This window comes from Bombina bombina, chromosome 11, assembly GCF_027579735.1.
Source record: "Bombina bombina isolate aBomBom1 chromosome 11, aBomBom1.pri, whole genome shotgun sequence".
In the NCBI taxonomy this organism is placed as follows: Eukaryota; Metazoa; Chordata; class Amphibia; order Anura; family Bombinatoridae; genus Bombina; species Bombina bombina.
Window position 1 is genome coordinate 121,908,476 of NC_069509.1, and position 19,731 is coordinate 121,928,206.

The window sequence follows — 19,731 nt, forward strand, 5'->3', positions numbered from 1 at the left end:
ACCTACTCTAAGCCCCCTAATAAAATAACAAAGCCCCCCAAAATAAAAAATTCCCTACCCTATTCTAAATTAAAAAGGTTACAAGCTCTTTTACCTTACCAGCCCTGAACAGGGCCCTTTGCGGGGCATGCCCCAAGAATTTCAGCTCTTTTGCCTGTAAAAGAATAAATACAATACCCCCCCCCCCCAACATTACAACCCACCACCCACATACCCCTAATCTAACCCAAACCCCCCTTAAATAAACCTAACACTAAGCCCCTGAAGATCTTCCTACCTTGTCTTCACCATCCAGGTATCACCGATCCGTCCTGGCTCCAAGATCTTCATCCAACCCAAGCGGGGGTTGGCGATCCATAATCCGGTGCTCCAAAGTCTTCCTCCTATCCGGCAAGAAGAGGACATCCGGACCGGCAAACATCTTCTCCAAGCGGCATCTTCGATCTTCTTCCATCCGGTGCGGAGCGGGTCCATCTTGAAGCAGGCGACGCGGATCCATCCTCTTCTTCCGATGTCTCCCGACTAATGACGGTTCCTTTAAGGGACGTCATCCAAGATGGCGTCCCTCGAATTCCGATTGGCTGATAGGATTCTATCAGCCAATCGGAATTAAGGTAGGAATTTTCTGATTGGCTGATGGAATCAGCCAATCAGAATCAAGTTCAATCCGATTGGCCGATCCCATCAGCCAATCAGATTGAGCTCGCATTCTATTGGCTGATCGGAACAGCCAATAGAATGCGAGCTCAATCTGATTGGCTGATTGGATCAGCCAATCGGATTGAACTTGATTCTGATTGGCTTGGGAGCTTGTAACCTTTTTAATTTAGAATAGGGTAGGGAATTTTTTATTTTGGGGGGCTTTGTTATTTTATTAGGGGGCTTAGAGTAGGTGTAATTAGTTTAAAATTGTTGTAATATTTTTCTTATGTTTGTAAATATTTTTTTATTTTCTGTAACTTAGTTCTTTTTTATTTTTTGTACTTTAGCTAGTTTATTTAATTGTATTTATTTGTAGGTATTGTATTTAATTCATTTATTGATAGTGTAGTGTTAGGTTAATTGTAGGTAATTGTAGGTAGTTTATTTAATTAATTTATTGATAGGGTAGTGTTAGGTTTAATTATATCTTAGGTTAGGACTTATTTTACAGGTAATTTTGTTATTATTTTAACTAGGTAACTATTAAATAGTTCTTAACTATTTAATAGCTATTGTACCTGGTTAAAATAATTACAAAGTTGCCTGTAAAATAAATATTAATCCTAAAATAGCTATAATATAATTATAATTTATATTGTAGCTATATTAGGATGTATTTTACAGGTAAGTATTTAGCTTTAAATAGGAATAAGTTATTTAATAAGAGTTAATTTATTTCGTTAGATAAAAATTATATTTAACTTAGGGGGGTGTTAGTGTTAGGGTTAGACTTAGCTTTAGGGGTTAATCCATTTATTAGAATAGCGGTGAGCTCCGATCGGAAGTTTAGGGGTTAATAATTGAAGTTAGGTGTCGGCGATGTTAGGGAGGGCAGATTAGGGGTTAATACTATTTATGATAGGGTTAGTGAGGCGGGTTAGGGGTTAATAACTTTATTATAGTAAAGCTCTTGTCCGCTCGGCAGATTAGGGGTTAATAAGTGTAGGCAGGTGTCGGCGACGTTGAGGGGGGCAGATTAGGGGTTAATAAATATAATATAGGGGTCGGCGGTGTTAGGGGCAGCAGATTAGGGGTACATAGGGATAACGTAGGTGGCGGCGATTTGCGGTCGGAAGATTAGGGGTTAATTATTGTAAGTAGCTGGCGGCGACGTTGTGGGGGGCAGGTTAGGGGTGAATAAATATAATACAGGGGTCGGCGGGGTTAGGGGCAGCAGATTAGGGGTACATAAATATAACGTAGGTGGCGGTCGGCAGATTAGGGGTTAAAAATTTTAATCGAGTGGCGGCGGTGTGGGGGGACCTCGGTTTAGGGGTACATAGGTAGTTTATGGGTGTTAGTGTACTTTAGGGTACAGTAGTTAAGAGCTTTATAAACCGGCGTTAGCCCAGAAAGCTCTTAACTCCTGCTATTTTCAGGCGGCTGGAATCTTGTCGTTAGAGCTCTAACGCTCACTGCAGAAACGACTCTAAATACCGGCGTTAGAAAGATCCCATTGAAAAGATAGGCTACGCAAATGGCGTAGGGGGATCTGCGGTATGGAAAAGTCGCGGCTGAAAAGTGAGCGTTAGACCCTTTAATCACTGACTCCAAATACCAGCGGGCGGCCAAAACCAGCGTTAGGAGCCTCTAACGCTGGTTTTGACGGCTACCGCCGAACTCTAAATCTAGGCCTTACAATGCACTGTACCAAATTATTACGCACAGTAAGTTTCAAAACACTTTATAGGTTGTAAAGAACTGAAAATGGTCATTTGTCGTGTTTGCAGCATATTTACTAAAATCAAAAGCTATTTCAATCAAACTTTGAACATTTTAACTTTTTAAACATTTTAACAGGTCACGTTACATTTTAACATAGGACCCCTTATTTGATAGCAGCTTCACAAGTCTTGCATCCATTGAACTTGTGAGTTTTTGGACAGTTTCTGCTTGAATTTTTTTGTAAGATGTCAGAATAGCCTCCCAGAGCTGCTATTTGGATGTAAACTGCCTCCCACCCTCATAGATCTTTTGCTTGAGGATGCTCCAAAGGTTCTCAATGGGATTGATGTCAGGGGAGGATGGAGGCCACACCTTGACTTTCTCTCATTTTATCGCCATAGCAGCCATTGATGCAGAGGTATTCTTTGCAGCATGAGATGGTGCATTGTCATGCATGAAGATTATTTTATTACGGAAAGCATAGTTCTTCCTTCTGTGCCAGGGAAGGAAGTGGTCAGTCAGGAACTCCACATACTTTGCAGAGGTCCTCTTTACACCTTCGGGGACCCTAAAAGGACTGTCCAGCTCTCTTCCCATGATTCTGGCCCAAAACATAACTTCACCACTGCCTTGCTGACGTCGCAGCCTTGTTGGAACAGGGTGGCCGTCCACCAACCATCCACTACTCCATCCATCTGGACCATCCAGGGTTGCACGGCACTCATCAGTGAAAAGGACTGTTTGAAATTTAGTCTTCATGTATTTTTCTGCTCAATGCAGCCATTTGTGCTTGTGAGCATTGGTTAGTGGTGCCCGAATGGAAAGTTTATGCACAGTTGCAAGACTCTGGAGGACTCTACACCTTGATGTCCGTGGGACTCCAGAGGCGCCAGCAGCTTCAAATATCTGTTTGCTGCTATGTAATGGTATTTTAGCAGCTGCTCTCTTGATCCAATGCAAATCTTCTTCAATTTGCCTTTATCTGCACAAACCCGTCTGTGCTCTGAATCAGCCACAAATCTCTTAATAGTGCGATGATCACGCTTAAGTTTTCGTGAAATATCTAATGTTTTCATACCTCATCCAAGGCATTTAAATATTTAACTCTTTTCGGCAGCAGAGAGATCCTTTTTCTTACCCATATTGCTTGAAAAATGGTGCTCTGCTTAATAATTTGGAACACCCTCCTTTAGTAGTTTTTCCTTTAATTGGGCTCAGCTGGCAATTTAATTATCACAGGTGTCCGAGATTGTTTTCAGTGATCAAAAGAGCCCTGAGAGACAATGCCATCCATGAGTTAAACTGAAGAAAAAAATATTTAATCTTTGTGACACTGAAACAGAATTTGCATAATAATTTGGAACAGGGTGTATAACAGGTCATCAAAAAGGCCTATAAACCCCCATGGCCTCTTGTATTAAAGCTCAGAAGCTCTTCCTTAAAATAAAGTCTCTATATAGGTTTTTATAGTCAGGTGATCACTGTAGTAATAGCGATCACCTGGTGTGTATAAATGTGCATTTATTTAAGTAGAGGCTCATGGGAGCCACTTTGTGCACATAAAAGTTATATACATATAACTTATTTATATAAGAATAACTCCTTTTTTGACTGTAGAGTTTTGAAAAACAAACACACACATTCGGCTAGATTACGAGTTTTGCGTTATGAGCGACGTGGTGCTAACTTGCAAGTTATTGTTACCACTCAACTCCCTACAGCGCTGGTATTACAGGTTTACAAAAACCCGGCGTTAGTAGGCAATATTGCAGCGTAAAGCAAAATTAAGCTCCATACTGCACTCCAATACCAGTGCTGCGGTGAGCTGCGGTGAGCTGCGGTGAGCTGCGGTGAGCTGGTTTTACTTGCTCATGCACGATTTCCCCATAGACATCAATGGGGATAGCCGACTGAAAAAAAGCCTAACACCTGCAATAAAGCAGCGTAAAGCTCCGTAACACAGCCCTATTGATTCCTATGGGGAAACTAAATTTATGTTTACACCTAACACCCTAACATAAACCCTGAGTCTAAACACCCCTAATCTGCTGCCCCCAACACCGCCACCACCTACATTATACTAATTAACCCTTAATCTGCCGCCCCGACACCGCCGCCACCTACTGTACATTACAGTTATTAACCCCTAATCTGCTGCCCCCAATGTCGCCGCCACCCACCTACACTTATTAACCCCTAATCTGCCGCCCCTAACGTTGCCGTCACCTATCTACATTTATTAACCCCTAATCTTCCGCCCCCAACGTCGCCGCCACTATACTAAAGTTATTTACCCCTAACCCTAACACCCCCTAACTTTAATGTAATTAGAATAAATCTAAATAAAACCTACTATTAATAACTAAATTATTCCTATTTTAAACTAAATACTTACCTATAAAATAAACCCTAACCTAGCTACAATATAACTAATAGTTACATTGTAACTATCTCAGGTTTTATTTTTATTTCACAGGCAAGTTTGTATTTATTTGAACTAGGTAGAATAGTTAGTAAATACTTAATATTATGTAATTGTCAGGGTGCCAGGAATCAGACTGAGACGAGAAGTGCAAAAATAATCACACCTTTATTAATAGCAAAAAATAATAAAAAGTCCACAAGTCAAATAACAAGCCAGGAGTCAAAACCAGAGCTGGTAGTCAGACAAGCCGAGTCAGGAGCCAAAGCGAATAGTCAGACGAACCGGAATCAGGAACAAGGAAAACAGCAGAGTCAGGAACAAGCCAGGGATCAGGAACCAGGAAGAACGTCAGGCAGCCAGGTAATACACAGGAACTCTCACAAACAGGACAATGCAAAGGCAAAGCATACTGAACAGAGGCCCTTTTAATAAATGATGACATCGTAATTCTGAGACTGCATCCTGTCTCAAATGGATGATGCACACCAGTCTGGCCATAAAAGGAAGTGCAGGAAATGAGCAGCATCCCCCACAATGCACCACAGTCAGGAAGAGAGGTGAGTAAAATGGCTGCCAGCAGCACATGGCAAACACAACAGGGAAAAAACCCTGACAGTAATACACCAATGAGTGTACCTATGATATGTTACTTTACCTCTCCACCATCTTGGAAACCACCATCCTGAATGCAACTTATACATTTCAAATGAAGCATCTTACAGGTATTAATGTTGTCAATGATACAGCATCACTTACACCTCATATTCAAAATATTCTATTTGGCCTGTGGCATTTAAGCCTTACCTTCCCCATATTGAAGCCTAAATGTACTCTATGAGTTGCATCTAACTCTGATATCAACTCCAGAACAAACAAGCCAGGTTTTCTTGGGACACATTTTTTATGTGACCCTAATCAGAATAACAAAATTACAAGCAAAAGTAAATATTGAGTGACATATTAAGGGTCAAATTCCATTTGTCATTTATATAATCCAAGAAACATATCAAACAGTTCAGTGATTTTCTAGTACAAATTAACATGATTTAGTGGACTAAACCCAGTGTGTAAATTGTGTTTTTGACAAGAAAGTCTGACTATACCTGGCTGCAGCAGTCAGTATACTCTACATCACCATGATGCTGTTGATCTACATCACAATTTGTGTTGTACTTTTATTCTATCTTGTAAATCATTTTAAAAAAACAGGTATGAAAATGCATCCCGGACCCAGACCTCTTCCTTTCATTGGCAACCTGCACCTGCTGGATCTGAAAAAGCCTTACCAGTCCCTGATGGAGGTACGACATGATTTTATAAAGACTTTTTCACACACTTTACACAGGGGCACTTAGCTAAATTAAATGTTATAATCATATACAATAATTGGTTTGTACTTTAAATGCAATAGTGTTTAATTAAATTACAGGTGGATAAAAATGAAGGTAGATAAAGGGTTGGTTGTAAACCCTCATTTTGAGGTGTGAAAATGTGATCATCTTCAGCTCCTTATTCCTGCTCTGAATATTTTAACTCCAGTGACTCTCTAACCTTTCCCCTTGCTCTGCGCAGAACACTGGGCATATAATGTACTAACTTGAAAATTATTGCAGCTAGCACTCTTGGAGGTTTGTGGGTGCTTTAGTAAGGAACTTCAGTACTCTCCTGGGTAAATATCCGAATAGTTTTGAATATATTCAAAAGATCAAACCTGCTAAGGAGAAAATGGGCAAATATTTTCTAGTGTAAAATGATATCTTAAAAGTTCAAAAACTTATGTAATCTTTATCTTTTTATGTTTGATTTACATTCTGTATATTTAATGCTTGTAGCTTCTACTGAAAATGATGATTTTTAAAAATGAAAACAGTAATAATTTCATTATTCAAATGTAAACTGTCTGTTGTAAAAGCAGAAGAAACACAGTACATAGCATATGAAAAGTTTTGTTCTATTTGATTGACAGTTATACAGATCAACTAATATTGTAACTGCCCTTCAATGAATTTCAAAACTGTACAGAAATTTAAATTACTTTCAAAACAATGGAAGCTAAACAAATTGCTAGTGGGTATAAGCCAAAAACCACTACAGGCCATATTTTTCCTTTCCTTTTTTTTTTTTCCATAAAACTATTATCTATATGTATTTATTTTAGGTAGCATCATATACAGAAATATTTCAGCCAAAGTATTGTTGATTGTTTTTATTGGTACATCTCTTTTAGATAATAATTCTGCATTTATATTGTTGTCCTCATTTTTTCAGCCAGCTGGTAGTCATTCTGTCTGTCAAAAAAAATAACACTATCAGGTCGTCTGATTGCCAAACTGTGACTTCTAAAGGCTGTTTTTGGCATCCAGCTCTGGCCTAGTTTCCATTGAGGTGGTAAAGTTTGGAAACTGGTGGTAATATAAAAATTCTTCATAGACAGATAAATATTTTTACCAACAGTTTCCAAATTTTACCACTTTAATGGAAACGCCTGAAATTTAAGTTAAGAAGCAGTGATCGTAAGACCACCTTAACTCATCCGCCACCTCTGAGACGGCGGACAGAAATCATTCAGATTGGATACGATCGGAATGATTGACACCACCTGCTAGCGGCTGATTGGCCACGAGTGTGCAGGGGGCGGCATTGCACAAACATTTCACAAGAAATGCTTGAGCAATGATAAAAGCAGACAGCCTCTGATGTCTGCATTTTTCAATGTCAGGTGGACATGATCCGCTACATCGCATCATGTCCGCCCGACATTTGAGAAATCTACCCCCAAGCCTCTATCGTACACAAGAAATGTCTTATTTGGCAATTAATGGACTCAAAATGTGGAAGCCTCTCCTAGACATAAACGCTAAAAATGCCTTGTACAACTGAAATATACAATTGTGAAAACATTTTAAACAAAACACACATATTTAATAAAATCAATTAAAACCATAATGAACCATATATCAACTAACCATAGGAGTCTGACATAGATTATTAGATTGGTACATAAAGGGAGAATTAAAATCAACATTAAATTCTCATGATTCAGTTAAAATCATGCAGTTTTAAAAGACTTTCCAATATGCTTAAATTATCAAACTGTGCACAGTCTTTTATATAGACGCTTTCTGAGGCACCAGACATATATATATGGAGCAACAAAATACTTGTCACGCCGCGCCGCTCTAGCCGTTGCTTGGGGCATGGCGTCTCCTTCTCTGCTCGTTGTCAGGGGCAGTGTCGGCTCTGGATGCATGCAGCGCTGACATCATTGCCGCACCCTCCGGATGCCGGACGGACGGACCTCAGAGGCGTGAATCTGCGTCTATTTAAACCAGGAGAGAGCGATCTGTCACTGCCCAAGTATAGGTGTTGCTTTGTGTGCTCTTGGGTGGGACAGATCGTTCTTTCCTGTGCCTCTTATCGTTGCTGAACCTGCCTGCCTGACTACTCTACCTGCCTTAACTCTTACTCTGCTGGACTATTTTACTGTTGCCAAACCCTGCCTGCCTGCCTGACCATTCTAGTGGTATGCCCTTGGATGGCTTTACTTTTGCCAAACCCTGCCTGCCTGACTATTCAAGTGGTTTATCTTTGGTCTGCTTACTGTTGCCAAACCCTGCCTGCCTGACCATTCTAGTGGTATGCCCTTGGATTGCTTTACTGTTGCCAAACCCTGCCTGCCTGACTATTCAAGTGGTTTATCTTTGGACTGCTTACTGTTGCCAAACTCTGACTGCCTGACCATTCTAGTGGTGTGACCTTGGATTGCTTTACTGTTGCCAAACCCTGCCTGTCTGACTATTCTAGTGATTCATCCTTGGACTGCTCCACTGTTACCGCTGGGGAATGTCCTGCCTGTGGTGAGTGCCGCTCTCCTCATCTCATTAACTTTCTCTGCTCTGGGATATTCCCTATCATTCCGGCTCAACGCCGGGATAACAAGACTACTGGCGGAGTTCGGTCTGATAGAGGAGTATCCCACGAGCATTACAATACTGAGGTAATAGCCCCTCAGAAAAAAAGGCTGCGCTGATAGCATTAAGAGCTTGGACTTATGGTGGAGAAACTGGGAATAATAAAATATAACTTTTATTATGGTTACATTAAAATCTCGGGACCCAGTGTATGAAAACACAATTAAAAACACCTAAAGACTTGTGTGGCTAGATTCCTGCTAGTTAATAAATGTTGCCTTTGAGATATTATATATATCCAAACAGGAATCAGCACTGGGAGGATGTGTCTAGTATAGAGATCATATATATACTATAGGAGGTAAATGAAGCTACAATAATGGTGCTAGGATCGTACTGAGGAGGCTGTGATTAATAGAGGGTTAAACCATAAATATATTCACTAATAGGCAATAGAATATTTAGATATTTGTCGATCAGTTTTCATATCATGGTAAAAATAATTGAATTTGCCATGATATAATACGAGGATCATGCTGTATCAACATCTTATTGTTATATCCTTAAATAAACTATTATTTGTATAGATGTCGGATTCTGTATGTTTGACCGTATATATATTGTCTGACTAGTAATATATCTCGAGTAGAATATCAACTTGGGGCTTGAATAGCCAAATAGGGTAGTCGTAGTTTAATATATGGTCTTAATACAGTTAAAGGGACACTGTACCCAATTTTTTTCTTTTGGGATTCAGATAGAGTATGCAATTTTAAGCAACTTTCTAATTTACTTCTATTATCAATTTTTCTTCGTTCTCTTGATATCTTTATTTGAAAAAGAAGGCATCTAAGCTGAGGAGCCAGCAAATTTGTGGTTCAGAACCATGGACAGCAATTGTTTATTGGTGCTGCCCAATCAGCAAGGACAACCCAGGTTGTTCACCAAAAATGGGCCGGCATCTAAACTTAAATTCTTGCTTTTCAAATAAACATACCAAGAGAATGAATAAAATTTGATAATAGGAGTACATTAGAAAGTTGCTTCAAATTGCATGCTCTATCTGAATCACAAAAGAAATTTTTTTGGTACAGTGTCCCTTTAAATAAACTATTATTTGTATAGATGTCGGATTCTGTATGCTTGACCGTATATATATTGTCTGACTAGTAATATATCTCGAGTAGAATATCAACTTGGGGCTTGAATAGCCAAATAGGGTAGTCGTAGTTTTTATATATGGTCTTAATACAGTTAAGCATTCTATTTGTGGTTAATACAATGTAATGCTTCAACACATGGATTTTGTTACAAAGTATCGTTATGTAGCTTGCTGCTCTATACGTTGTGGGTTTAAACAGATCTACAAATCCTTAATACTAATGGGATAACACAAATGGCTGTGGAGGTTTGATGACTCTAGGTCACTAACACAAGTTTATTAATCCAATTGCGGCTCTGAGTTACTGCTGGATATATGTGTCAAAGTGTAACTGTGTTTCTTAAATAACGATTTGGTTAACATTAACCAATCAGTGGTTTTTGTCATATATTGTGAAAATAAATGTTAATCTGGCTCCTATTAACAGAGATACGGTAGTGATTTCTTGCTATATGTAATTGTGCCAGTATATGATAGGTCTCAATTGGCTAATGCATTCCTGTTGATAATTACGGTAAATGGCGGATACTTGGGCAGCCAAGTAAAGTCATAAAACAAATACTGTTTATATTAGATAAATGCTGGATATTCTATTTAGCCACTTTACCTTATACTTGTTTACCAGATAAATTGTTAAGTTGCAATAGCTATTTAAGCTAATGCTCTATAAGTGTTAGGTGTCACTGAGACAACTTTCACAGCCACTTAATCTGATAAAACTAAAAGTTTACACATTCCTTATAGGTTACTAACTTTTCACAGAATACTGAAAGAGCAAACATATATGGTCTGTGTTAGGAACTGTATAGAGTTGTGGGGTTAATCCCTCTAAAAACAGTACTAAGGAGTGATCGCTAGCCTCCTCCTTAATCTAAACGCTGCTGGCACAAGTTGCACAGTAGTATGTGAACTACCATTTAGGAAAGCTCAAACGTTACTGAAATTTCTACGATCCTTGCAACTTAATGTAATACTAGGTATGTGTCTATGTGAATATAATTATCGTGTTAATACTAGGTAACGTTCACATAGACTCAGATATAAATTTGAATATATATCATCAAGGATAATGGCTATGTAAGGAGAGCCGTCATATAGTAAATACCGCCAGTGCGGTCAACAAGTCTAAAGTGCACTAAAAGATGGAGCTCCCATGTGCTCCTAACCCCCTGACGCGTTTCACCCGTAAAGGGCTTTTTCAAAGGTGGGGAGCCGCCGGATCTGCGGGTTTAAGTGACAACACTAAGCTCGGTAAAACGTTTTTCAGGTAGTAGTGATTGAATAGCTGATCTGTCAATCAAGTCCTATGGCCCAATAGGGATTGAGACAGCTTCCATGTTTAGCAACCACTGTATTACTACAGAATTTGTGTCTAATTCTGCCAGTGTATAGGTTGGTAATTAGATTTTATAATTATAATGTTACCAGGGAACCAACATAATACTGGTGAGTATTATGATCAGGTTTGCATTATATTACCATCATCGATTAGCTAATCTAAAGGGGAGATTATCTGAATTTAAATGTCTGATAAAGACTGACGGCTAGATTATGAGTTTTGCGTTATGAGTGAAAAAGCAGCGTTCTGGCTCTTTTTCACCACCGCCGGTATTACGAGTCTTGTAGGTATAGCTGTACCGCACACCTTTTTGGCTGAAACGCAACGTAACTACCGCACTTTTCAAAAAGTCATTTTTCAATGGGACTTCCATAGCGCCGGTATTACGAGTTTGCCTGTCTGGCCAAAAAGTGAGCGTTACAGCCTATAGCTACAAGATGTGTACCGCCACCTGAAAGTCAGTAGTTATGAGTTTTACGCTACAAAGCTCATACAAAGTACACTAACACACATAAACTACCTATTAACCCCTAAACCTGAGGCCCTCCCACATCGCAAACACTAAAATAAAATGATTAATCCCTAATCTGCCGCTCCGAACATCGCCGCCACGATAATAAACATATTAACCCATAAACCGCCGCACTCCCGCATCACAAATACTAGTTAAATCTTATTAACCCCTAATCTGCTGCCCCCAATTTCGCTGTCACTATACTAAAGTTATTAACCCCTAAACCTAACCCTAAGTCTAACCCTAACACCCACTAACTTTAACCTAATTAAAATAATTCCCAAAAAAATTTACAATTAATTCCTAAATAATTCCTATTTAAAACTAAATACATACTTACCTGTAAAATAAAACCTAAGCTAGCTACAATATAACTAATAGTTACATTGTAGCTATCTAAGGTTTTATTTTTATTTCACAGGTAAGTTTGTATTTATTTTAACTAGGTAGACTAGTTAGTAAATAGTTATTAACTATTTACTAACTACCTAGTAAAAATAAATGCAAATTAACCTGTAAACTAAAACCTAACCTGTCTTACAGTTAAACCTAACATTACACTAAAATTAAATAAATTAAATTAAAAAAATACATTTATCTAAATTACAAAAAATAATAAACACTAAATTACACAAAATAAAAAAGAAATGATCAAATATATAAACTAATTACACCTAATCCAATAGCCCTATCAAAAAAAAAAAAAAAAAAAAATAGCCTACACTAAACTGCCAATGGCCCTTAAATCAGCTCTTTTACCTGTAAAATTAAAAATAAAAACAACCCCCCAACAGTAAAACCCACCACCCAAACAACCAACCCCCCAAATAAAAACCTACCTAAAAAAACTAAGCTCCCCATTGCCCTGAAAAGGGCATTTCGATGGGCATTGCCCTTAAAAGGGCATTTAGCTCTTTTACGGTGCCCAAAGTCCCTAATTAAAAAATCAAAGCCATCCAATAAACCCTTAAAAAAACACCAACCCCCAAATATCCACTTACAGTTTTTGAAGACAGGACATCCATCCTCATCCAGTCGGGAGAAGTCTTCATCCAAGCGGCAAGAAGTCCTCAACGAAGCTGGGAGAACTCTTCATCCAAGAGGCAAGAAGTCATCCTCCGGGCGGGCAGAAGTCTTTATCCAGACGGCATCTTCTATCTTCATACTTCCGATGCAGAGCGGCTCCATCTTCAAGACATCCGGAGCGGAGCATCCTCTTCATACGGTCCCAGCCGTACACTGAAGGTTCCCTTTAAGGGACGTCATCCAAGATGGCATCCCTTGAATTCCGATTGGCTGATAGAATTCTATCAGCCAATCAGAATTAAAAGGTAAAAAATCCTATTGGCTGATGCAATCAGCCAATAGGATTGAGCTTGCATTATATTGGCTGATTGGAACAGCCAATAGAATGCAAGCTCAATCCTATTGGCTGATTGGATCTAAAGACTGCTGCTCCATAACCTGTCCACCTGCTCTGAGCAGGCGGACAGATATCGCCGAAAATCAACCCGATCAAGTACGATCGAGTTGATTGACACCCCCCTGCTGGCGGCCCATTGGCCGCGAATCTGCAGGGGGTGGCGTTGCACCAGCAGCTCACAAGAGCTGCTGGTGCAATGCTGAATACGGAGAGCGCATTGCTCTCTGCATTCAGCGAGGTCTGGTGGATCTGAACCGCACTGTCAGATCAGGTCCACCAGACCTTTGATAAATATCCCCCATAGTATATATATATATATATATATATATATATATATATATATATATATATATATAATAAATACAGATATTAGACTCCGCACTAAATATGAATAAATGATGAAATGCAAAAATAAGAAAATATTTTAATGTTCACAGAGAAAAAAATAATAACAAAAAAATTGTTGCATACACCAAATCACAATACCACAAACATCCATACAACCATACATACAAACTGGGCGTCCCCAGTTATCAAGCAAATTTGGAGTGGAGGAAGTCAGATAGAGAGCAAAAAAGCAATCCGAGGTTATATATGCAAAAGCATTAGAAAATCTGTACAGGATACAAATACTTTTGAGGCAGTTCATGCACTATAAGCAGTTCATGCAAATGTCAAAGAAAGCAATGGTTAGGTAGCTGGCAATTGCAGAGATGAAAGATGCAGCAAAGAATCACAGATGAAGCAGTTCATGCACTTTAGAAAGTTCATACATCCCATAGATGGTAAACGTTATCAGGATAACACGTGATCTCAAGTATCACCAAGATGTAATAAAGTGTTTCCTTTTTTATATAGACTTTGTTGCCATATGTATGTTAACTTTGAAGATATGTAATATTGCCACTCCGGCACTCAAGGACAAAAGTCCGCCATGAGGATAAAAGACTGTGCAAATGTAGCGCTCTCAGAGCGATCTCACCCAAACCGTGAGCGTCCATATCACAGCAGAGAGCGTCTGTATCACAGGTAACAGTGGTGATTCAAGCTGTGCTCCGCATCAATCAAAGTGTCGGCAACCCAATGCAGCATGTGAGTATCCAACTCTCTTGGCGTCTGACGTCACATCCACCAGTCAGGCAACGCGCGTTTCGGGCTCCGCCCTTCAACTTGGCCTGTCGTGATCTGGATAGCCACCTCCTTTTCAAGCTTGCAACTTGTTACTACGGAGTACGCCCACTCTGCGTCATTATTCCACAATCCATTCATAAAAGGAACAGCCATATCACAGACATGCGAAAATGTATTCAATGAATTCTACAAGTTATAACGAAACTTATGCATGATATATGTTTGTGTGATTAGGCTATACTCACATGCTGCATTGGGTTGCCGACAATTTGATTGATGCGGAGCACAGCTTGAATCACCACTGTTACCTGTGATACGGACGCTCTCTGCTGTGATACGGACGCTCACTGTTTGGGTGAGATCGCTCTGAGAGCTCTACATTTGCACAGTCTTTTATCCTCACGGCGGACTTTTGTCCTTGAGTGCCAGAGTGGCAATATTACATATCTTCAAAGTTAACATACATATGGCAACAAAGTCTATATAAAAAAGGGAACACTTTATTACATCTTGGTGATTTTTTTGTTATTATTTTTTTCTCTGTGAACATTAAAATATTTTCTTATTTTTGCATTTCATCATTTATTGATATTTAGTGCGGAGTCTAATATCTGTATTTATACTATTTCCTGGTGTAATTGGTAGTAGTACACCATAGTCTCGAGCACTTATTACTTTTCATTGATATTTAAGTATATATATTTACTTGTTAGTGCTTATCCTCCGATCTGATATATATATATATATATATATATATATATATATATATATATATATATATATATACAGTTGCAAGAAAAAGTATGTGAACCCTTTGGAATGATATGGATTTCTGCACAAATTGGTCATAAAATGTGATCTGATCATCATCTAAGTCACAACAATAGACAATCACAGTTTGCTTAAACTAATAACACACAAAGAATAAAATGTTGCCATGTTTTTATTGAACACACCATGTAAACATTCACAGTGCAGGTGGAAAAAGTATGTGAACCCCTAGACTAATGACATCTCCAAGAGCTAATTGGAGTGAGATGTAAGCCAACTGGAGTCCAATCAATGAGATGAGATTGGAGGTGTTGGTTACAGCTGCCCTGCCCTATAAAAAACACACACCAGTTCTGGGTTTGCTTTTCACAAGAAGCATTGCCTGATGTGAATGATGCCTCGCACAAAAGAGCTCTCAGAAGACCTACGATTAAGAATTGTTGACTTGCATAAAGCTGGAAAGGGTTATAAAAGTATCTCCAAAAGCCTTGCTGTTCATCAGTCCACGGTAAAACAAATTGTCTATAAATGGAGAAAGTTCAGCACTGCTGCTACTCTCCCTAGAAGTGGCCGTCCTGTAAAGATGACTGCAAGAGCACAGCGCAGACTGCTCAATGAGGTGAAGAAGAATCCTAGGCCTAGATTTAGAGTTCGGCGGTAGCCGTCAAAACCAGCGTTAGAGGCTCCTAACGCTGGTTTTGGGCGCCCGCTGGTATTTGGAGTCAGTGATTAAAGGGTCTAACGCTCACTTTTCAGCCGCGACTTTTCCATACCGCAGATCCCCCTACGCCATTTGCGTAGCCTATCTTTTCAATGGGATCTTTCTAACGCTGGTATTTAGAGTCGTTTCTGCAGTGAGCGTTAGAGCTCTAACGACAAGACTCCAGCCGCCTGAAAATAGCAGGAGTTAAGAGCTTTCTGGCTAACGCCGGTTTATAAAGCTCTTAACTACTGTACCCTAAAGTACACTAACACCCATAAACTACCTATGTACCCCTAAACCGAGCTCCCCCCACATCGCCGCCACTCGATTAAAATTTTTAACCCCTAATCTGCCGACCGCCACCTACGTTATACTTATGTACCCCTAATCTGCTGCCCCTAACCCCGCCGACCCCTGTATTATATTTATTAACCCCTAACCTGCCCCCCACAACGTCGCCGCAAGCTACTTACAATAATTAACCCCTAATCTTCCGACCGCAAATCGCCGCCACCTACGTTATCCCTATGTACCCCTAATCTGCTGCCCTAACATCGCCGACCCCTATATTATATTTATTAACCCCTAATCTGCCCCCCTCAACGTCGCCGACACCTGCCTACACTTATTAACCCCTAATCTGCCGAGCGGACCTGAGCGCTACTATAATAAAGTTATTAACCCCTAATCCGCCTCACTAACCCTATCATAAATAGTATTAACCCCTAATCTGCCCTCCCTAACATCGCCGACACCTACCTTCAATTATTAACCCCTAAACTTCCGATCGGAGCTCACCGCTATTCTAATAAATGGATTAACCCCTAAAGCTAAGTCTAACCCTAACACTAACACCCCCCTAAGTTAAATATAATTTTTATCTAACGAAATAAATTAACTCTTATTAAATAACTTATTCCTATTTAAAGCTAAATACTTACCTGTAAAATAAATCCTAATATAGCTACAATATAAATTATAATTATATTATAGCTATTTTAGGATTAATATTTATTTTACAGGCAACTTTGTAATTATTTTAACCAGGTACAATAGCTATTAAATAGTTAAGAACTATTTAATAGTTACCTAGTTAAAATAATAACAAATTTACCTGTAAAATAAATCCTAACCTAAATTATAATTAAACCTAACACTACCCTATCAATAAAATAATTAAATAAACTACCTACAATTACCTACAATTAACCTAACACTACACTATCAATAAATTAATTAAACACAATTCCTACAAATAAATACAATTAAATAAACTAGCTAAAGTACAAAAAATAAAAAAGAACTAAGTTACAGAAAATAAAAAAATATTTACAAACATAAGAAAAATATTACGACAATTTTAAACTAATTACACCTACTCTAAGCCCCCTAATAAAATAACAAAGCCCCCCAAAATAAAAAATTCCCTACCCTATTCTAAATTAAAAAAGTTACAAGCTCTTTTACCTTACCAGCCCTGAACAGGGCCCTTTGCGGGGCATGCCCCAAGAATTTCAGCTCTTTTGCCTGTAAAAAAAAACATACAATACCCCCCCCAACATTACAACCCACCACCCACATACCCCTAATCTAACCCAAACCCCCCTTAAATAAACCTAACACTAAGCCCCTGAAGATCTTCCTACCTTGTCTTCACCATCCAGGTATCACCGATCCGTCCTGGCTCCAAGATCTTCATCCAACCCAAGCGGGGGTTGGCGATCCATAATCCGGTGCTCCAAAGTCTTCCTCCTATCCGGCAAGAAGAGGACATCCGGACCGGCAAACATCTTCTCCAAGCGGCATCTTCGATCTTCTTCCATCCGGTGCGGAGCGGGTCCATCTTGAAGCAGGCGACGCGGATCCATCCTCTTCTTCCGATGTCTCCCGACTAATGACGGTTCCTTTAAGGGATGTCATCCAAGATGGCGTCCCTCGAATTCCGATTGGCTGATAGGATTCTATCAGCCAATCGGAATTAAGGTAGGAATTTTCTGATTGGCTGATGGAATCAGCCAATCAGAATCAAGTTCAATCCGATTGGCTGATCCAATCAGCCAATCAGATTGAGCTCGCATTCTATTGGCTGTTCCGATCAGCCAATAGAATGCGAGCTCAATCTGATTGGCTGATGGGATCGGCCAATCGGATTGAACTTGATTCTGATTGGCTGATTCCATCAGCCAATCAGAAAATTCCTACCTTAATTCCGATTGGCTGATAGAATCCTATCAGCCAATCGGAATTCGAGGGACGCCATCTTGGATGACGTCCCTTAAAGGAACAGTCATTAGTCGGGAGACATCGGAAGAAGAGGATGGATCCGCGTCGCCTGCTTCAAGATGGACCCGCTCCGCACCGGATGGAAGAAGATCGAAGATGCCGCTTGGAGAAGATGTTTGCCGGTCCGGATGTCCTCTTCTTGCCGGATAGGAGGAAGACTTTGGAGCACCGGATTATGGATCGCCAACCCCCGCTTGGGTTGGATGAAGATCTTGGAGCCAGGACGGATCGGTGATACCTGGATGGTGAAGACAAGGTAGGAAGATCTTCAGGGGATTAGTGTTAGGTTTATTTAAGGGGGTTTGGGTTAGATTAGGGGTATGTGGGTGGTGGGTTGTAATGTTGGGGGGGGGTATTGTATGTTTTTTTTTACAGGCAAAAGAGCTGAAATTCTTGGGGCATGCCCCGCAAAGGGCCCTGTTCAGGGCTGGTAAGGTAAAAGAGCTTGTAACTTTTTTAATTTAGAATAGGGTAGGGAATTTTTTATTTTGGGGGGCTTTGTTATTTTATTAGGGGGCTTAGAGTAGGTGTAATTAGTTTAAAATTGTTGTAATATTTTTATTATGTTTGTAAATATTTTTTTATTTTCTGTAACTTAGTTCTTTTTTATTTTTTGTACTTTAGCTAGTTTATTTAATTGTATTTATTTGTAGGAATTGTGTTTAATTAATTTATTGATAGTGTAGTGTTAGGTTAATTGTAGGTAATTGTAGGTAGTTTATTTAATTAATTTATTGATAGGGTAGTGTTAGGTTTAATTATATCTTAGGGTAGGATTTATTTTACAGGTAAATTTGTTATTATTTTAACTAGGTAACTATTAAATAGTTCTTAACTATTTAATAGCTATTGTACCTGGTTAAAATAATTACAAAGTTGCCTGTAAAATAAATATTAATCCTAAAATAGCTATAATATAATTATAATTTATATTGTAGCTATATTAGGATTTATTTTACAGGTAAGTATTTAGCTTTAAATAGGAATAAGTTATTTAATAAGAGTTAATTTATTTCGTTAGATAAAAATTATATTTAACTTAGGGGGGTGTTAGTGTTAGGGTTAGACTTAGCTTTAGGGGTTAATCCATTTATTAGAATAGCGGTGAGCTCCGATCGGAAGTTTAGGGGTTAATAATTGAAGTTAGGTGTCGGCGATGTTAGGGAGGGCAGATTAGGGGTTAATACTATTTATGATAGGGTTAGTGAGGCGGATTAGGGGTTAATAACTTTATTATAGTAGCGCTCAGGTCCGCTCGGCAGATTAGGGGTTAATAAGTGTAGGTAGGTGTCGGCGACGTTGTGGGGGGCAGATTAGGGGTTAATAAATATAACATAGGGGTCGGCGATGTTAGGGCAGCAGATTAGGGGTACATAGGGATAACGTAGGTGGCGGCGTTTTACGGAGCGGAAGATTAGGGGTTAATAATATAATGCAGGGGTCAGCGATAGCGGGGTCGGCAGATTAGGGGTTAATAAGTGTAAGGTTAGGGGTGTTTAGACTCGGGGTACATGTTAGAGTGTTAGGTGCAGACGTAGGAAGTGTTTCCCCATAGGAAACAATGGGGCTGCGTTAGGAGCTGAACGCTGCTTTTTTGCAGGTGTTAGGTTTTTTTTCAGCTCAAACAGCCCCATTGTTTCCTATGGGAGAATCGTGCACGAGCACGTTTTTGATGCCGGCCGCGTCCGTAAGCAGCTCTGGT

General features: G+C 39.4%; 1 protein-coding gene across 2 annotated transcripts in view; it reads left to right on the forward strand.

Moving 5' to 3' along the window:
• Positions 1–5,827: 5,827 nt before the first annotated feature.
• LOC128642402 (cytochrome P450 2K1) overlaps positions 5,828–19,731 on the forward strand; it is a 316,728-nt gene continuing 302,824 nt past the window's right edge. For both annotated transcript variants that reach the window (XM_053695165.1, XM_053695166.1), the window contains exon 1: positions 5,828–6,093. In XM_053695165.1, coding sequence (XP_053551140.1) covers positions 5,929–6,093 — 165 coding nt within the window. In that variant the 5' untranslated portion in view covers positions 5,828–5,928. The remainder of the gene's footprint in view (positions 6,094–19,731) is intronic.